This window comes from Hevea brasiliensis, chromosome 14, assembly GCF_030052815.1.
Source record: "Hevea brasiliensis isolate MT/VB/25A 57/8 chromosome 14, ASM3005281v1, whole genome shotgun sequence".
Classification (NCBI taxonomy): Eukaryota; Viridiplantae; Streptophyta; class Magnoliopsida; order Malpighiales; family Euphorbiaceae; genus Hevea; species Hevea brasiliensis.
In genome coordinates, this window is record NC_079506.1 from 5806408 (window position 1) to 5826050 (window position 19643).

Here is a 19643-nt window from a genome sequence, read left to right on the forward strand (position 1 = left end):
AAATCATTTTAATTAATTTTTTTAATTGATTTAATTCGATTCAATTAGTATTTTTTAAAAAGTTTAATTTTTGATTTAATTCAGTTATTTTTAAATCAAAAATTACAAAAATTAAATCAACTAATTTGTCCAATTTATGAATAATTTTTGTTGATTTTATGAACTTTTATGGAATATGATCTGTAATTTATGAAATTTATAGTATGTCCAAAGGATAAGAATATAAAATATAACAAATTAAAAAGGTCTAACATAATAGGTTCAAATAAATAAATCAAATTGAATTGAATGGAATCGATTCAATTCAACTCAACCTCTGTTTTTAATTCGATTTGCCAAATAATATTTGACAGAAAAGAAGCCCTAATATAGGCTAAAACAGTACTTTAGGTCTAGAGAGGAAAGGCAAAACGGATTGGTTGAGTAAGCATAAGACAGATTGCATTGCTCGTGCAAATTTCCTTTAATTTACATGAGCCTGACTCATGTAACTTTGTGTCTCACTTTGGCTCTTGTTTTCAAGATTGCACGGCTGTGCACAGGAAGCACCTACTGTGTAATTTAAAAGCTGTGGTTCCACGGCCAGAGACATGGGGCCGCGCAACTGATTGTGCAACTTCCTGCTTTTTCTTATAATTTAACGTTTTCCTCTTTTCTTCAACAAGCAATTTGACCTTTAATTCAACATGCTTCTCTTCCCCACTCATATCCATGACCTCTAAAGCTTGTAAATGAATGAAGGCAAGAAATTGACCATTAAATGCAAAATTATAGAAAGAATGTAAATGAATGAAAAGCATAGGAAAATCTATATAAATTAGCTATTTAAGGGGCAGAAAAAATGTCAAACATGTCATAAATGTCTATATAAAATGAATGCATCACCATCTAATAAAATAACACAATAAAAAAAAAATACTTAGAAAGGCTCTACAGCAAAGAGAACTAAAGAGACACACCTCCATGAAAGAAGTCAAAACACCAATAAAACCTCATCAAAGGGAACTAAACACTCTAGATCTATCAACATGCATAGATCAGAGGAATAAACCCAAAATCCATTTTAAATGAATCCAAATCTAAGAATTATTTGAAGAAAATACAAAAAAAAAGGGGGGGAGGGAGAGTCATCGGTAAGAAACTCTTTGATAACCACCCAAAGAGAAGCTAAGGGGACTAAAGAAAGAAGAAGAGAGATGATGAAAAGATGAAAGGGAGAGAATTTTTGAAATTGACTATATATTTAAAATGTGTGTAATTTTTTTTTATTGTATTTGATTTTTACTTCAATTTTTTAGTTATTTAAATTCTATTCAATTCAAAATTGAACAGACCAATTGCAAGGACTTTATAAAAATTAAGTTTTCATTCTAGACTAGAATAGTTTTTCCTTTTTTTAAAAAAAAAAAAAATAAAAGATGGAGTATTTGATTTAGCCATTCGATGGAAAGCATACTCCACTTAATGGTAATTTACTACTGTTTAACTTCATGATTTTTCTATGGACCCAATTTATAAATTATTAAATTTTAATATCATCGTGAAGAGAAAAACCTAATTTTTTATCATTGCACTTTTACCCAAATAACAAAACAAAACACCTAGATAAAAAAAGAAAAATAAAAAGAAAAAAAAAAGATCCTTGCAATTGAGGAAGCAACAAATTGAGGAAATACCAAATCCTCACAAAAAGGAGATAAAACTCAATTTATCAATAAGAACAGACTGATCTGTTTCTGAAGGATATATATAGAATGAGGTAGCTAGGATAGTTTAAATTTTTTTTCAAATCCATAATTATGTTTGAATGAACTAAAAATTTGAAATAACTTAAATTCAAATGACCCACATAATTAAGGGCTAATTTGTATGATCTAATTTGAGTATGATACATTTAAATTGACTTGATCTAATAAAAAATAACTACTAATCAATTTGTTTTTTTTTTTTTTTCCTTTCAATCATTGTGTGAGAAAATTCAATATTGGGATGATGAGCTCCTTTCTTTCATTATGCAAGTCTTTTTTCTCCTAAAAGCAATTTCTTTATCAACTTTAAGCTAAAGCAGATTTATTAAAGAGAAAAAGAAAAACTTTAGGACCATTATTTTGTCTTTATGTTTGTCGGTAAATTCCTCTCTCTTCCTCCATCTATTCATCAAATTTTCTTTCTGCGCAGCACCATTCTTCTGTTTATCAAAGCATTGTTTTCTACTCCCTCCCTGCCGGCTTCTTCTCATTCTCCTTCGTCTCAACTCCATTAGTCACTTTCATATACCTAACATTTATATGAAATTCACTTTAATTAGTCAATACACAGTTTAAAATTAAATCATAAGAGAAGAGAACAAATGATAAGCCCCACCATACACCTACTACCCCCTTAACAACCAAGTAATAATTGTATTTCTCAATTGAGACCAACAATGTTCACTAGTTGAATTATTGCTCTACATGCAAATAATTATTACAATTATATTTATAGATTATATAATTAATATTTTAATAAAAATAATTTTTTAATAGATACAAAAATATAATTTAATATAATATAATTCAATATTTTACCATTTAAAGGATAAAAAATTAATTTTTATTAAATGATATTCTAAATTATTCTTTATAATGGGTAATATTTTATAAAAAAAAATAACTAATTGAAGAAAAATTCATGAAAATATGAAATAATTTTTTTTTTGTTTCAGCTTTTATACATCTTCTTTTATACAGATATATAGATTCTTATCATTCATTTTTACTATTCATTAGTCTTTTAATTATTATTTTTAATATTTTGTAATAGTATTCAAGTGGCAATTGACAACAATTGATTATCTTCGAAAACTATAACTTATAATTTTTATGTAAATTTTTAATATTTAATAATAAATATATAAAAAAAGAAAAATTCAATAAAATTAGTCAAATTAATAGTGGGACAATGAAGAAAGGTAAATGTGAATTAATGGTGATGATGTGAAAGAAAAAATAGAAAGGGTTAGTGTGAATGCAAGAAAATTAATTAAAGACCTTAATAATGAAAAGAAAAGATAATAATGAAGATAAGATTATATATATATATATATGTGGATAAAGGGTTTCCACCAGAAACAAACAAAAGTGAGCAACACTAAGTGATGTATGACTATTTCACAAAATGGCCCAGCTAGGCTTCACGCATTAACAAAAAACGACAATAGAAAACAGTAAAAAGTGACTAGAATGGGATGGAGTTGTTCCTACTAAGATCACATTTGGATCCATTTCCATTATTCCTAACACAAACAAAGAAAAAGTTTTGAGAAAAGAAATTTTGCAGGCAAAATTTTCTCAATGAAATTCTAAAATAAAGATTTTTCCCAATGTAATAAGATGAACTCAATAAAATTGTGAAATTTTTTCTAATTTAGAGAGTGTGGATAATTATTAGTGTCGGTTCATAATATTGAGTTTGAAATTACTTCCATTAAAATGACTTAAATCAATTTAGTTTTGCTCTTCCTTGTTATATATTTATTTTCAATTGTTATGAAAATATATTAGTAAATATAGGTTTCTAATACTAACTATATATTTTAATATGAAAATATAAATGTTGGGATTCTTTAAATTAATTGCAACTTGTGCTCACATAAAGATTATATGAAATCTTTTCTCTAAAAAAGATAATGGAGTTTAGTTGAGTTTGATGAAAGATTAAAAGAATTTAATTGCAATTGATATACATAGAGAGTATGAAATTTACATATTCGAAAGATTAAGTTGCTTTTTCTAAATTTATCCATTATATAAGGATCAAACACAAAATATAATAACAAGGAAAGAGTATTTTTTTTTTAATTAAGCTTAAATAGTTTTTAAAATTAAAGAACTATCTAATATTTTATTTGTATTTATTTTTATTTGTCAAACCTCAAATAAATAATTAATTATAAAAAAAATTATACCAAAAATGTTAATTATAATAAATTCATATTTTTTTTGTCAAATAAAAGGTAGAACCATTCATTTCATATATCGTTTAATCCATCCACAAGTGGCAAATAAATAATTATATGAATAATTAAAAAATAATTACTAAAAATTTTAAATTTAAATAATTTCACATGTAGAAAACTTACCATCCTTCGCATTGGTTTAATGCTTCCACATATATTTATTTAAAAAAATATTAATTACATAATAAATAAAGACGAAGAAAAGTTATAAATTAAAAAAAAAAATTGATCTTTTTCTTTAAAAATAGAGAAAATTGAGTAAGTCTTCTCTATATCTGAGCACATACACATTCATAGTTAATCAACAAATGACATTAATTAAAATCACGATGAATTGTTATTTCTTTTTTATGTAAATAATACAAGATATTATTTTTTCCAAGTTTTATTTTTTTCCCTTTTTAAATTTGTTAATATATATGATTTATTTATTCATTATCTAAAAATTTCTGTTTACTGAATCAAAAGATCATCAATTGATTAATTACTAGTCCAATATATACTGAAAAAAAATTAAAAAAATGATTTATTTATTCATTTTTTACTTGATTAATTAAAAAAAATGATTTTTTTTTCTTTAATAAGAAGAAAATTAGCCTTTAGCTATACAATCTCGAAGCTATTTTTCTTATGTCTTCAATGAAAATTCTTTTTTTTTTTTTCATCAAATTGTAGAGGTAAAAAGATTATAAAGTAATTTAAATTCGCTTAATTTGAACAGATTTATAATTCTTAGAATGAATTTAAACCTTTCAACTTTAATTATTTAGCAACCTCCATATTCTCAATAGAAGTTGACTTTTGAAGTAACAAGTCAGAAAACATAGGCCAAGTCCTGAAGAGAAAAACGCAAATGAGGGCAGAAAGCGAAGAATATCTAACTAACAATCTCTAGATAACTGTAATGGAAGGAAACAAAATAACATCACTAGCATTATTCCTCATGCAAGATTTCATCCAAAGATCAAAGTCAAGATTACTAGAAGGCAAGAGTTCATGTGTTAATTAAAACACTAAAAAGCATTAAAAACAAAAGCAACCAAACGGAGACTTTGGATACCCATAGATTTATAGAATTGAGTTTGACTAGTACTCTGTTATGATTAATAAGGAGAATAAGGGACTGCGATTGTATGTGAAAGAAATAGAATAGTTAGGATGGCCTGTGGTAGTTAATTGAAAAATTGAAATTTGCAAAGAAGGTTGTAATTGGCATGAACATTCATGGAAAGAGCTGGTAACTATATAAATAATAGCTATTGTATTTGAAGAAGATTGATTTCTGGAAAAATATCAAGAGCCTATTCAATTTCTCTCTCATTTTCTCTATTCTCTTCTCCTTTAAACTCTATTTCTATTATTTCTGCTATTTGAGATCTTGTTGTTAGGGAATCTGCCACATAATAGACTCAAACTCGAGGCTGAACAACCATAAAAACACTCCAATACCCTTGAACTATTGGCAGAATGGAATTTTCGGCTGAGATTGAATTGAATAAAGGAGAAATGCCAAAAGGAGAAGAATACCAAAAGGATTGATTCTCTCGAGAATGCATTATGAGGTGGGAAAGCCATCTTTTTTTCAGAAATCTATTTTACTTATTTATCAATGATGTAAATTAAGGCTGTTAACTTAGCTAGAGCCTAATTATTAATTTTTTGGAAACTAAAAAAAAATATAATTGGACAAAAAAAATTATAGTAGATCAATTCAACCTTGGTTAGTAAATAATTCTAGGGCATTCTCTAAGTCATCAGCCAGAGAAGTCTTATATATGCTGTGGCAAGGCAGCAATGGAAAAAATTGAGCTTTATATTCGACAATAAAGCAAAGCAAAGTTAACCATTATCATTGCAAAATCTCAGAGGTAGTTTCTATGCATTTCTTTACCACAAATTGTTAACTTCACAGTAAATAAGGCAAAGAGAATGAAGCTTCAATTGTTGTTATATATAATATAATAAATTACAACATATTAATATAAAATCCTGAAAAAAAAAATTAGTCTTTGGCCCAATCTTCAAGTAGCGATTGCTTGCTTAATTTTGTTTTCTCCTTTCGGCCTAATCTCTATCCCTTGAACAATGACACCACCTTTCCAGTGACCACCTGTTTCCCGTAAACATATCTTCAATTTTCCATCTCCGCCTTTCTTGTTATAGAACTCAACCAATTCAATCTCCAGCCACCCATCTACTCTCTCTTTCGGGTATTTGCCGTAGCTTTTTCCGGCAGGCACAGAGGGTTGCGAACCCGAAACCCGGCTGCAGTTAAACAAACCAGTTAGCCTTCTTAAAGTTTGGTGTTGGCGCCTCTGTCCTCGTACTGGAACCAAAAAAACACTACGCTTATCCTTTTCACTTCCAGCAAGTTCTACAGTGATCTCTGCTGGATGTCCTTCAAACCCATAAGCACTTGTTGTCAATTTGAACACCAAGTACGCCGCATATGATGTTTCTGGGGACAACATCTGGATACTAATTTCGCCATTGATTTCAAACCAACAAACATCAATAAGCTCAGCCACTTCCGAAAATCTGTTCGCGCAAAGCTTCAGTAAGTTTCTTAATCAAAAAATTAGATGGAAAATAAAAGAGAGAAATGGAGAACCTGGAATCTGGGTCGGGTACCCATCTCCAATAATCTGGAGAATTGGACCAGGTAATTGTAAGGTCCCTTGCAGAAAGCATGTAGCATTTCCTCCCGGTCCATTTCTCCAATGCAAAGCTCTGTTAATGGAAAGGACATGATAAGATACAGTTAATCTGAGAAGCAGGAATTGGAGGAGGAGAAGGGAGCTAGATTACCTTTCTACCATCGTCGATGAGAATCGGAGAATCACAGAGGCTGAGATGACTCTTTGCAGACATCGAGAGGACCTGAAAACGGTTGAACGTTCGCCGGCACTCTGTTTGCAATGAAGCTTTTGGGTAATATATTGAGTTTTCATAATTGAAGCAAGCATAAAAATGCCCTGACCAAATAAGTCAATTTTTAATTTTTTACAAACTCATCTTAGTCTTAATTTAGTAAAATATTATATTTTAATAATGAAATTATTATTTTTAATTAAAATAAAAATAAATATTGAAGAACACCCAGAAAACCATGGCTACAAATAAATTCAAACAGAAATCAGAGAAATATATATAATCAGAGAAATATATATATATATATATATATATATATATATATATATATATATATATATATATATATATATATATTATAAAATTGATCTCATAAAATTAAGTCTTTTAATTTATTAATGTATTTAAAAATTTATTATATATCATATTTTTTAATCTACATAATTTAAAGATTTGTTAAATAATAACCACTTATCTTAAATATTGATTATTTTAAAATTAAATTATTATATTTAATTATAAAATTTAAAATTTTCTTTTTCTTTTTCTTTTTTCTTTTAAAGAGAGAAAAATAAAATATAAATCATAAATTAAGAAATTATTTAACACTTAATTATTATTATTATTATTATTATTATTATTATTATTATTATTATTATTTCTTCTTAAATATTATCCTAATATTTAAGATTTTATTTTGGACAAACTATTTCTAATTATTCAAAATTTTAATAAAAATTTTAATTGTATTTAATATAATTAACTAAAAATTTTATTATTGATTAAATTTTATATTATGATTAAATTTTATATTATAATTTTAAAATATAAAATTTTATAAAAATAAATACTAAATTATATATTAAAATAAAAAATAAATAAGCCACCCAATGTGCAAAAAAATAACTAGTTTTATTTGAATTTGGAACACCATAGCTGCAGTTGGTGATTTCTGTTTAAAATCCAAAAACTACAAAATCAAAATTCAACCCGAAACTCACTGTGGAAACCCAATATTTATTTATGTAATTATTTATTTATTTTAATTATTTAATAATAATTTAAATATTTATCTAAAAAAATTAATAATAAAATAAAATAAAAAATATTTTATTGGATGGCTTGTTAATTATTCTTATATATATATTATTTTTGAAATTAAATATACATCTATAATCTGAACAACCCAATTCAATAATAACTCTCATCCCATTCTACACCTAATAGAACTCTTGAAATATATATACCCTAATCATATCTTCTGCTAAACTTTATTCTCAAAACCTGTTTGTCACCTCTTTTTCCTACCAAATACTCTCAACAGTTATTTTCATCATCTTTTATTTATTGTTATATATATATATATATATATATATATATATATATATATATATATATATAAATTTACGATTTATAATATGATGTGCACAGAAAATTCGTAAATTTTTATTACTCAATTCATTACCTTTGATTTTGTTTTTAAGGTAAAAATTCTCGTTTTTTGTTCAATAATGGGTGAATCTAATTTTATTTTCTTTCCTTGATCTGTTACAACTATTCTAGAAATTTATTTATTTTTTTCATCTTTGATCATTGGTATTGAATTGAGTTGATCATAATTATTGTTAGACAATAATTAATTGTTATATATATACATATACAAAAGAATTGGCTCTGCGTCCCTTAACGCTCTGCGTCTCATTCATCCCATCCATTCGTCCCATTTATCACGTCCCCGTCAGAAAAAAAAAAAAAAATATATATATATATATATATACACAAAAGAATTGGCTCTGGGTCCCTTAATGCTTTGCGTCCCATCAATCCCATTCATCACGTCGTCCCATTCATCCATCCCATTCATCACGTCCCCACCGGAAATATATATATATATATATATATATATATATATATATATATATATATATATATATATATATATATATATATATATATATATTAAAGTTATTTTTTTTATTATTATTTGATATTTTTTTCTTTTATATTTTGAGCGTGTAAGATATTCGAATATTCAATCTGTCAGTTGAAATTGTCTCTCTTTCATTGAAAATAACTATTCTCTTAGAGGTTACAGGTGATTGGTAATTATAGTACATGGCACCGTTTTAGTCCCTTTTAAAATTCCTTAGGCATTAAAATTGTTATTAAATGAAATTTTAAATCAGTATTTTAATAATTATTTTACATGTGAGGTTCTAGAATTTTATTTTATTATTGAATTTTATTCTGATTTTAATTAAATAATTGATTTTGTCAATTATCTCTGCATTAGAGCTATTAGGATCTAAGAAACAGGCATTTAGTGTCTTTATATTGATTAATATCTGACTATAAAATTTACTGATGTGTTATACTGAATTTATTTGAGATTAATTTGATTTTATTGACTCTCTGAAATTATTGAAATAAACTATAGAATTGCATTATCAGTTATTATTTTGCTATCTGAAATTTTTTGTTGATTTTGATTGATTTATACAAATTGATTTTCTGTTTTGAATTGGTACCTGTGCCCAATATCTGTTTCTGTTATCTGACCCACCGTGTGGACTATCACGGTATTAGGTTGCATCCTCGAGTCATGCATCATTGCAGTTTATGGTTTGCATTAGTATTATATGCATTGATATCTGTGAAGGAGGAGGAAGGTATTTAATATCTAGTAGCATGCTTACCATATGGCCTTTGGTGATGTGGGGTATCATCACTTTGGTGCACTGTACTATAAAATTTTTATTGAATGAATTTCTTTTGTATATATGTTTTATGAAATTATTTTATTAATGATTTTGATAGCATGAGCATGATTTTATTGGATAGAAAATTTATTGCGAAATTAATCAAACGTTTGCCTGTTGCTATTCTGTTGTGTGCTATAATTATCATTCACTAAGTATTAGATCAAACCACGTTTTCTCTGTCTGTTATCTATTTCAGATCAGTAGAATTCTGTAGTTGATTTAAATATTCAATCCATTTTATGGAGAAGGACAATCTTTGATTTGTTCTTCTAGTATGCCCGAATTCATGTTTCTTCGGGTTAATAATTAGTTTAGTTTATTGAACAGTTTAAGTTTTTATTTGAAATCTGTAGAGACTCCGCAGTTTACTTAAGGGATATTTATGATGTTTATTCAGTATTTTGTTTATTTGGATTTTGTGTATTTTTTTGGGATTAGTAAGTGACAATATATTTATTCAAGATACTCTGATAAAGCTTGCATGATTTAAGAATACTTAAATTATGCGCTGGTCATGGCTCAGAATTTTGGGTCGTGACAAAGTTAGTATCAGAGCCAGGTTGAGGTCTAGTAAACTTGCGGAGCATAGGATCCTTAACGTCTTTTCAGTTTATCATTACTTTAGATATCTGCGTCCTTTGTACTTTTCACCTGTCTTAATTTGGCTCACATTTTCAGATTTAATACTTATTTATTAAAATGAATAGGTGCCTGAGTCTATTAAACGTAAGAGGAGAGCTAGAGCCAAGGGTGTTAATGGTGCAAACCTTGATCCAACAAGGGAAGTACCACCATAAACTATTAATTAGACATCTAAACAGACGCCTATGGCTAAGACTGGGGCACAACCATTCCTTTATTTCTCCATACTTTTCCATGATATTTAGTACACCTACTTTGTTAGAGTATCCTTTATCTGTATCAACACCTATGGGGAATGCAATAGACACTGATATAGTGTATAGGGGATGTGTAGTTCACATTGGAGATAGGGAATTAGCTACAGATCTTGATTCTTTGGATATGTTTGAGTTTAATATGATTTTAGGTAGCTACTTATCAAGTTTCATTGGATTATCATAATAAAGTTGTACTCTTTAAAATTCCTGGGGAGGCAAATTTTCAATTTCAGGGAGATCGCAGTATAGCCTCTAGTAATCTTATCTCAGTAGTGAGTGCTAGACGATTATTGCGAAAGAGGTGTAAGGGGTATCTAGCTTATGTTAAAGACGTTCATATAGAAGGTGCAAGTTTGGAGAATGTTGTAGTGGTTAAGGAGTTTCCTGATGTGTTTTCAAAAGATTTATCAGGTTTACCCCCAGAGCGAGAGGTAGAGTTTGGTATAGACTTAGTTCCTGGAACGAGCCCATATCTATGCCACCTTATCGTATGGCACCTGCAGAACTTAAGGAGTTGAAGGAGCAGCTACTTGACCTACTAGATAAGGGGTTTATTTGCCCTAGTGTTTCTCCATAGGGTGCTCCTGTGTTATTTGTACGGAAGAAGAATGGGTCTTTGAGAATGTGCATTGATTATAGGCAATTGAATAAGGTGACTGTGTGTAATAAGTATCTTCTTCCACGCATAGATGACCTGTTTGACCAACTTCAAGGTGTAAAGTATTTTTCCAAGATTGATCTTTGATCTGGGTATCATCAATTGAGAGTCAAGAAAGAAGACATACTCAAGACGACCTTTAGGACTAGGTATGGACACTATGAATTTCTTGTAATGTCTTTTGATCTTACCAATGCTCCATCCTCTTTTATGGATCTCATGAATAGAGTTTTCAAGCCTTTCTTAGATCAATTTGTTATAGTATTCATCGATGACATTCTAGTATATTCAAAGAGTAAAGAGGAGCATGAGCAGCATTTGAGAATTGTCCTTCAGACCTTACGGGAACACAAGCTATATGCTAAGTTCTCAAAATGTGAGTTCTGGTTAGATAGTGTGGCTTTCCTAGGCCATACAGTATCTAAGGATGGGGTGTGTATTGATAAGAAGAAAGTTGAGGTAGTGCTTCATTGGCCTAGACCCATAACTGTGTCAGAAATTCGTAGTTTCTTGGATTTAGCAGGGTATTATAGACGATTTGTTCAAGATTCCTCTCGTATTGCAGCACCTTTAACTAAGTTCACACAGAAGAATGTAAAATTTCAGTGGACTGAGGTTTGTGAAAAAAGTTTTCAGGAGCTTAAGACTCGTTTAACTACTGCACCAGTGTTAGCCCTTCCGTCTGGAGCAGGGGGTTATGCAGTGTATTGTGATGCTTCTAGAATTGGTTTGGGATGTGTTTTGATGCAGCATGGACGGGTTATTGCATATGCTTCTCGTCAGTTGAAAAAGCATGAGCAAAATTATCCAACTCATGATTTGGAAATGACTGCAGTAATTTTTGCTTTGAAAATCTGGAAGCACTATCTGTATGGTGAGACTTGTGAAATCTTCACAGACCACAAAAGTCTCAAATACATCTTTGACCAACGTGAACTTAATCTTAGGCAAAGGAGATGGGTAGAATTGCTGAAAGATTATGATTGCACCATACAATATCACCCTGAAAAAAGCTAATGTGGTGGCTGATGCTCTAAGCATGAAATCTTCTGGTAGTTTAGCCCATATATCTACCAAGTGGAGGCCTCTGATTGGTGAATTACATGAGTTACTAGATCAGGGAGTAGAGTTTGAAATCTTATCTAGATCATTCTTAGCACAATTTCGAGTTAGGCCTATCTTGATTGATCGAATTAAGGCTACTCAGAAAAGGGATTCTCAGTTGTATAAGATTATAGATAGTATCCATCAAGGCCAAGCTCAAGGGTCATGTTAAATGATGATGGAGTTCTTCGTTATGGCAGTAGACTTGTGTCCCCAATGTTGATGAATTGAGAAGAGAAATCATGGAGGAGGCACACCATTCTGCTTACACAGTACACCCAGGTTCAACTAAGATATACCGTGATTTAAGGGAGCATTATTGGTGGGGTGGCATGAAGAGGGATGTTGCAGACTTTGTTGCTAAATGTTTGACTTGTCAACAGGTTAAGGCAGAACATTAGAGACCATCTGGGTTACTTCAGCCATTGCCTATTCCCGAGTGAAAGTGGGAGCACATTGCTATGGACTTTGTTGTGGGTTTACCTAGTACACAAGGTGGTTACAATGTAATCTGGGTGATAGTGGACAGATTGACAAAATCTGCTCATTTCCTTCCTGTGAAGACTACATATAACTTTACTAAACTTGCACAGTTGTATATAGACAAGATTGTTAGTCTTCATGTCTGATCGTGGTATTCAGTTTACTTCTCGATTTTGGAAGAAATTCCAAGAAGCTTTAGGAACACAAGTAGACTTTAGTACTGCTTTTCACCCTTAGACAGATGGACAGTCAGAAAGGACCATACAGACATTAGAGGACATGCTTCGTGCATGTGTTATGGTTTTTGGTGGCTGTTGGGATCATCATTTGCCTTTAGTGGAGTTTGCTTATAATAACAGTTATCAGGCAAGTATAGAGATGGCTCCATATGAGGCATTATATGGTCGAAGGTGTAGGTCACAGATTTGTAGGGATGAAGTTGGAGAAAGAAGGCTTACTAGACCAGAGTTGATACAGTTAACTTCAGAGAAGGTTCGACTAGTTAGTGATAGACTTTTGACTGCCCAAAGTCGACAGAGAAGTTATGCTGACCCTAAGCGTAAAGATGTAGAGTTTATGGTTGGTAATCATGTATTTCTGAGAGTTTCACCTATGAAAGGAATCATGAGGTTTGGGAAGAAAGGGAAGCTTAGCCCTCGTTTTGTTGGTCCATTTGAAATTTTGGAGAGAATTGGAGCAGTTGCTTACCGTTTAGCCCTTCCACCTGATTTTACACATGTACATCCAGTTTTCCATACTTCTATGCTTAGAAAGTATGTATCAAATCCATCTCATGTTTTACAACCTCAAACCATACAATTTAAGGATGATATGTTATATGATGAGCAACCAGTAAAGATTTTAGATCGATAAATTAGGAAACTCCAGTCTAAGGAAGTGGCTTGGGTCAAAGTCTTGTGGCATAATCACTCAAGTAGTGAGACCACATGGGAGGCAGAATCTGAAATGCAGGCCAAATATCCCCACTTATTTGATTCTTTAGGTTAGAATTTTGTCTGTTTAAATTCAGAGACCGAATTTCTTTTAAGGGGGAAGTATGTGGAAACCCAATATTTATCTATTTAATTATTTATTTATTTTAAATATCTAACAATAATTTAAAATATTTATCTAAAAATAATAACAATAAAATAAAATAAAGAATATTTTATTGGATGACCTGTTTAATTATTCTTATATATATATTATTTTCGAAATTAAATATACATCTATAATCTGAACAACCCAATTCAGTAATAACTCTTATCCCATTCTACACCTAATAGAACTCTTGAAATATATATACCATAATCATCTCTTCTGCTAAATTTTACTCTCAAAACCTGTTTGTCACCTCCTTTTCCTACCAAATACTCTCAACAGGTATTTTCATCATCTTATATATATATATATATATATATATATATTTACGATTTATAATCTGATGTGCGCAGAGAATTTCTAAATTTTTATTTCTTAATTCATTACCTTTGATTCTATTTTCAAGGTAAAAATTATCGTTCTTTGTTCAATAATGGGTGAATCTAATTTTATTTTCTTTTCTTGATTTTTTTCCTCTTTGATAATTGGTATTGAATTGGGTTGATCATAATTGCTGTTAGACAATAATTAATTGTTATATATATATATATATATATATATATATTAAAGTTATTTTATATATATATTAAAGTTAATTTTTTTTATTATTATTTGATATTTTTTCTTTTATATTTTGAGTGTGTAGGAGATTCGAATACTCAATCTTTCAGTTGAAATTGTCTCTCTTCCATTGAAAATAACTATTGTCTTGGAGGTTATAGATGAGTGGTAATTATAGTACATGACACCATTTTAGTCCCTTTAAAATTTTTTAGCATTAAAATTATTATTAAATGAAATTTTAAATCAGTATTTTAATAATTATTTTACATGAGGTTCTAAAGTTTTATTTTATTATTGAATTTTATTTCGATTTTGATTAAATAATTGATTTTGTCAATTATCTCTGCATTAGAGCCATTAGGATCCAGGAAACAGGCCTTTAATGTCTTTATATTGATTGATATCTGACTATAAAATTTACTGATATGTTATACTGAATTTATTTGAGACTGATTTGATCTTATTGACTCTCCTAAATTATTAAAATAAAATGTTGAATTTGCATTATCAGTTATTATTTTGCTATCTGAAATTTTTTGTTGATTTTTATTGATTTGTACAAATTGATTTTCTGTTTTGAATTGCTACCTGTGCCAGTTTCTGTTATCTGGCCCCACCGTGTGGACTATTACGGTATTAAGTTGCATTGTCAAATCATGCATCATTGCAGTTTATGGGTTGCATTAGTATCATATACATTGATATCTGTGAAGGAGGAGGAGGAAGGTATCTAATATCTGGTAGCGCGCTTACCATCTGGCCTTTGGTGATGTGGGATATCATCACCCTGGTGCACTGTACCATAAAATTTTTATTGAATGAATTTCTTTTGTATATATATTTTATGAAATTATTTTATTAATGATTTGATAGCATGAGCATGATTTTATTGAATAGAAAATTTATTGTGAAATTAATCAAACGTCTGTTTGTTCCTATTCCGTTGTGTGCTATAATTATCATTTACTTAGCATTACCTCAAACCACGTTTTCTTTGTCTATTATCTGATTCAGATCAGTAGAATTCTGTAACTGATTCAAATATTCAGTCCATTTTCTGGAGAAGGACAATCTTTGATTTGTTCTCATGGTATGCCCGAATTCATGTTTCATCAGGCTAATAATTAGTTTAGTTCATTGAACTAATGGAATATTTAAAATCTGTAGAGACTCCGCAGTCTACTTATGGAATATTTATGATGTTTATTCAGCATTTTGTTTATTTGGATTTTGTCTATTTTTTGAGATTAGTAATTGATAATATATTTATTTAAGATAAGGCTTGCATGATTTAAGAATACTTAAATTATGCGTCGCTCATGGCTCAGAATTTTGAATCGTGACACCTACAAAATCTCTGAAATCCATAAATTTAGAAATTCAAAAACTCCATAAAACAAGAAATCACCTATTATAGCTAAAGCAATAAACCCAGAAACAAAACAAATCAGTAAGGGAGAGACTTACAAACTCAAAAACCCAATCAAGCGAAATTCAAAATTCATTCTATTTCCTCCACCAGCTGCTTCTTCCAATTTCCTACTCCAAGGCCACTAAAAGCTCTGAACTCGTCCCTCTCAAATGGAAAGGGAGCTTCCCGAGAAGAAAAAGATGAGAGGAAACTGTTAGGTCGTGCTATCGAGGTTGAAAGTCTGAAATCGAGTCTCCCTCCAAATGAAACTATGAAACTATGGGTGTCATTTTTAAAACTATTGGTAGTTGATTTGAACTTATATCCTTTTTAAAATGATGTGCACATTGAGGACTCTTATTTGGAAGTAATTTTTTCAAAAGAAGAGTTGCGCCATATTTATTTGTGAAAAATAATTATTTATTATTTATTTTTAAATTTTAAGAACATTTTTTTTAACAAAACATAGGAAATGCACTAAATTGTTATTAATAATAAAAAATAATTTATTATTTTAAAAATTAAAAAGATTATTAATATATTTTATAATTAAAAAATTATTATAAAGTATATTAAAAAACAAATTGGACCAAATTAAAAATTTTATAGTAGCTCAATTCAACCTTGGCTGGTAATTCAAAGGCTTTTCATCAGCCAGAGAAGAGAAGATGAAAAAAAAAATGGTTATAGTAATTATTAAGGCAAAAATACACATGGCTAGTAATTATGAAGTTCCAATATTAGTAAATAGGGCAAACAGAGAAGAAATTGAAGCTTAATTCTGTTTGATTATTATAGAAAACATGTGAAGGGATAATATCTATGGCTACAATCTCAACAACTGCCTGAAAAACATTACATAATCAAATAGTTATAATTACAACACAAAAATCTTGATAAACTTAAAGATTGGGAACTGGTTGTGGATCTGCCGTCAACAAGAGCATCCACTTGGTGGGACAACTAATGAAGTGTTGACATTTGAGGGGTGTGGATCATTTTGTTAAATTAGATTTGCTTGATGAGAAATGCCTGCAATTTGAGAGGCTCCTCTACAGGTCTTTGAGACAACAAGAAACTTTGATTAGAAATTTTCCATCCATGTAAATCTCTCATAGGCAGAAGGGTGGTTGAATGTGGAATTGAGCAGACAGTTGAGGAAAACATTCTCAAATAACTCGTATTGTTGGTCCAAGAAACTTCGGGAGTATCCCATGTCCAGTGAACATATAGGGTTAGCATTCTGCAGAAGAGGCAATTGAGAATTTGATTAGATATTCACATCTGATTTTCATATTTGATTTTCGTTAATTAGCCGAAATCATGGTTTGTAAGGTTTTAGTGTAGCACATAGTAACCCAATTACTTATCTGATGATAAATATACACAAAAACTAATAACAAAATTAATACCTGGCAAAAGCTCATCCATAGGGATAACAAGTCCACTCTGCCCACAGAAACCTGCATAAAACATCTTGCAGAATAGCTTGTGACACGCCCGTCCCTAACCTATAGAATTTCCCCTAAATTTTACAGCTAAAAGAAACCATAAAACCTATTAAGCTCCTTGCCCATCAAACATAATTAAATACACAACCATACATATATCCTCTCTGTGAGGATTAAAAGAAAATATTTACAGATCAAAGCCTCTATTGATTGAGAAGAAAACTCAACAGCGAAATTTGATTCTTCACCAGTATTTCACTCCAAAGCAAAGGCAGCAAGTAGTGTAGATTCAGTACACAAGTGATTGAAAAGACAACCAAATGCATAAACCTTTTAGCATAATTCAAGATTTAATGACATCATTACTAAAGAGAATAAGGGGAAAAAAAAAAGGACTTGAATAGTTTTATGTACTTGTTAAGTGATATCATATGCAGGGCAGTTAACAGAATTGCAGAACATATATATTATACATGGTGTAAAAAAATAACCTTCTAAACTCTATTGAATTTGAAGGATATGAACATGCCTAACTTCTTAGTAATAAATGATGTCCCATTACCTCAAGTTGGGCAAAAGCATTCCATCATGAAGGCATCTGATCATTTTGAGTACTGGAAAGTAATCTCCGGTATGGCCTTTAAGGGCTTGCCATCACAAGTCGCCTTCATCATTCCATCATGCTAGGTCATAGAACCAATTGTTGCTCAACTTTCAAGGGAGGCGAGATGTTGGATGTTTCTAGACACATAAGGCAAACACAAAAGAACCTGGATCATTGTCCTCACTTCTCCAGGAGTTGGGAAATTCTAAATTCTTATAACATCCTGAAAATATCAAATTAATTGTGGTTGTATTAGAAATTCAAGTTACTCGTGTAAGAAAAAATTTCACCCGCTGGAACAAAAGAAACATAAAACTAATGAAAAATAGCATACCACCAATTTCTTGCAACACTTAGCATATAAGAAGATGGAGTTACAAGTAACTGCTCCCTTATCATCATGCCTTGGTTTCTCAATATCTGCACTATTAACTTCTGCGAATGGAATCAACGTCAAACTTTTTAAATGCATTAAAGAAAATGAATAAAGAAGAATACTCTGGATAGAAGCATTACCAGCTAATTCATTTAGCACCCTTTGAATTTGTTCACCACTTCCCAGTTGATTAGAACTAGTCCAAAGCCCATGCATTGTGCAGGAATTTTGTAGTGTGTTTAAAGTATGAATTTAAAAGAAAAAATGATAAAATAATAATTTTTTAAATCATTTGACATTTTAAATAAATTAAAAAATTTTATTTAAAATATATAATTTAAATAAAAAGATTATAGTACTATAAGGAAACTTATGGATTTCTTACATATATTGCTGATACGGTGTGTCCGCAAGTGCACGGGTCACAGTAGTATAGTTTTAAAAAATGATATCGATCCCACAGGGAATTGTGCTTAAATTGGAAATAAAAGTATAAGCTAATTAGAATGACAAAAATTAAAAGATATTGAAAATAAAATCTAAAAATTAAAATTAAGACAAAAATTAAAGATGTAAAATGAAATTTGGAATTAAAATTGATATTTAAGGAATTAATGCTAAATCAAACAATTAACTAAAATTAATTAGACTAGATTACCAAAAATTAATTTGAAATTTCTATTTATGAAATTAAGAAGAATTAAATCTAAAAAAAATAAAGTAATTCTAGATATTGGATTTAAATTGAAATTGCTATTTATGAGATTTGGAGGATTTAAATCTAAATTCAATGAAAATTAAATTGATTCTAGAGATTGGGTTTTCAATATTGTTTGCATGTGGTTTATCATTAATTTAGCCAAACACATGAGAATTGCAATTTTGAGGGAAATCAATTCTTAAATTTTTGAAACCTTTTTCAAGCATCTCAAAATTGGTTTTCATTAAATCAAACCCTGTTTTCACGGTATTTCAAATCTAACAAAAACCCAATTAATGCTCTAATTGATTTTTGGAAAGTTCCCCTTAATCTTCTTAGCTTATTTCTAACACCAAGAAAATAAAGTTTATTGCAAGATTATCTATCCCCAATATTCACTTTTCAGTCCATCTATTAAGGATTAAAACTTAACTTAATGAGGGCCCATTCATCAAGCAAGGAAATAAGCACACAAGCAATAAATCAAAATATAACAATCTTCATTTAAATGGCTAAATCAGTTCAAAACCACAAAACAAATCAATATTTACAAACCCATCTCTAGAATCTCAATAAACTACTCACAAATCATTGTTTAAACATAAACCCAAATGAAGAAATGAAGAAATAATGGAAATGTAAGCTTAAAGGGGTAGAAAAAC

At 29.6% G+C, this 19643-nt stretch overlaps 1 protein-coding gene and 1 long non-coding RNA gene across 5 annotated transcripts; both read right to left on the reverse strand.

Moving 5' to 3' along the window:
- Positions 1–5927: 5927 nt before the first annotated feature.
- On the reverse strand, positions 5928–16247 carry LOC131173421 (F-box protein At2g02240-like). 2 transcript variants are annotated; one of them, XM_058135769.1, is made up of 4 exons: positions 15907–16247; positions 6806–6921; positions 6609–6727; positions 5928–6535 (listed from the first exon to the last, which is right to left on the reverse strand). In XM_058135769.1, the coding sequence occupies exons 2-4, from the start codon at positions 6866–6868 to the stop codon at positions 6019–6021; spliced, it is 699 nt and encodes a 232-aa protein (XP_057991752.1). In that variant the 5' UTR covers positions 6869–6921; positions 15907–16247; the 3' UTR covers positions 5928–6018. The 2 variants fall into 2 exon arrangements, with proteins under 2 accessions (XP_057991752.1, XP_057991751.1); XM_058135768.1 differs by having other exon boundaries at positions 6806–6906; positions 15907–16246.
- Positions 16248–16618: 371 nt separating this feature from the next.
- Positions 16619–18652, reverse strand: LOC131173423 (uncharacterized). 3 transcript variants are annotated; one of them, XR_009143737.1, is made up of 4 exons: positions 18422–18652; positions 18240–18340; positions 17263–18128; positions 16619–17093 (listed from the first exon to the last, which is right to left on the reverse strand). It is a non-coding gene; the product is annotated as an uncharacterized LOC131173423 (long non-coding RNA). The 3 variants fall into 3 exon arrangements; XR_009143736.1 differs by having other exon boundaries at positions 17263–17313; positions 17864–18128; positions 18240–18652; XR_009143735.1 differs by having other exon boundaries at positions 18240–18652.
- Between the last annotated feature and the right edge of the window lie 991 nt (positions 18653–19643).

What these genes read in the sequence shown, in the direction of transcription:
- LOC131173421 (XM_058135769.1), bottom strand. Translation starts at nt 6,868, where the DNA reads ATGTCTGCAAAGAGTCATCTCAGCCTCTGTGATTCTCCGATTCTCATC. An exon ending in TCATCGACGATGGTAGAAAG is followed by an intron (nt 6,728 to 6,805) that starts GTAATCTAGCTC and finishes TTCCATTAACAG; the next exon opens with AGCTTTGCATTGGAGAAATG. An exon ending in GTACCCGACCCAGATTCCAG is followed by an intron (nt 6,536 to 6,608) that starts GTTCTCCATTTC and finishes TTGCGCGAACAG; the next exon opens with ATTTTCGGAAGTGGCTGAGC.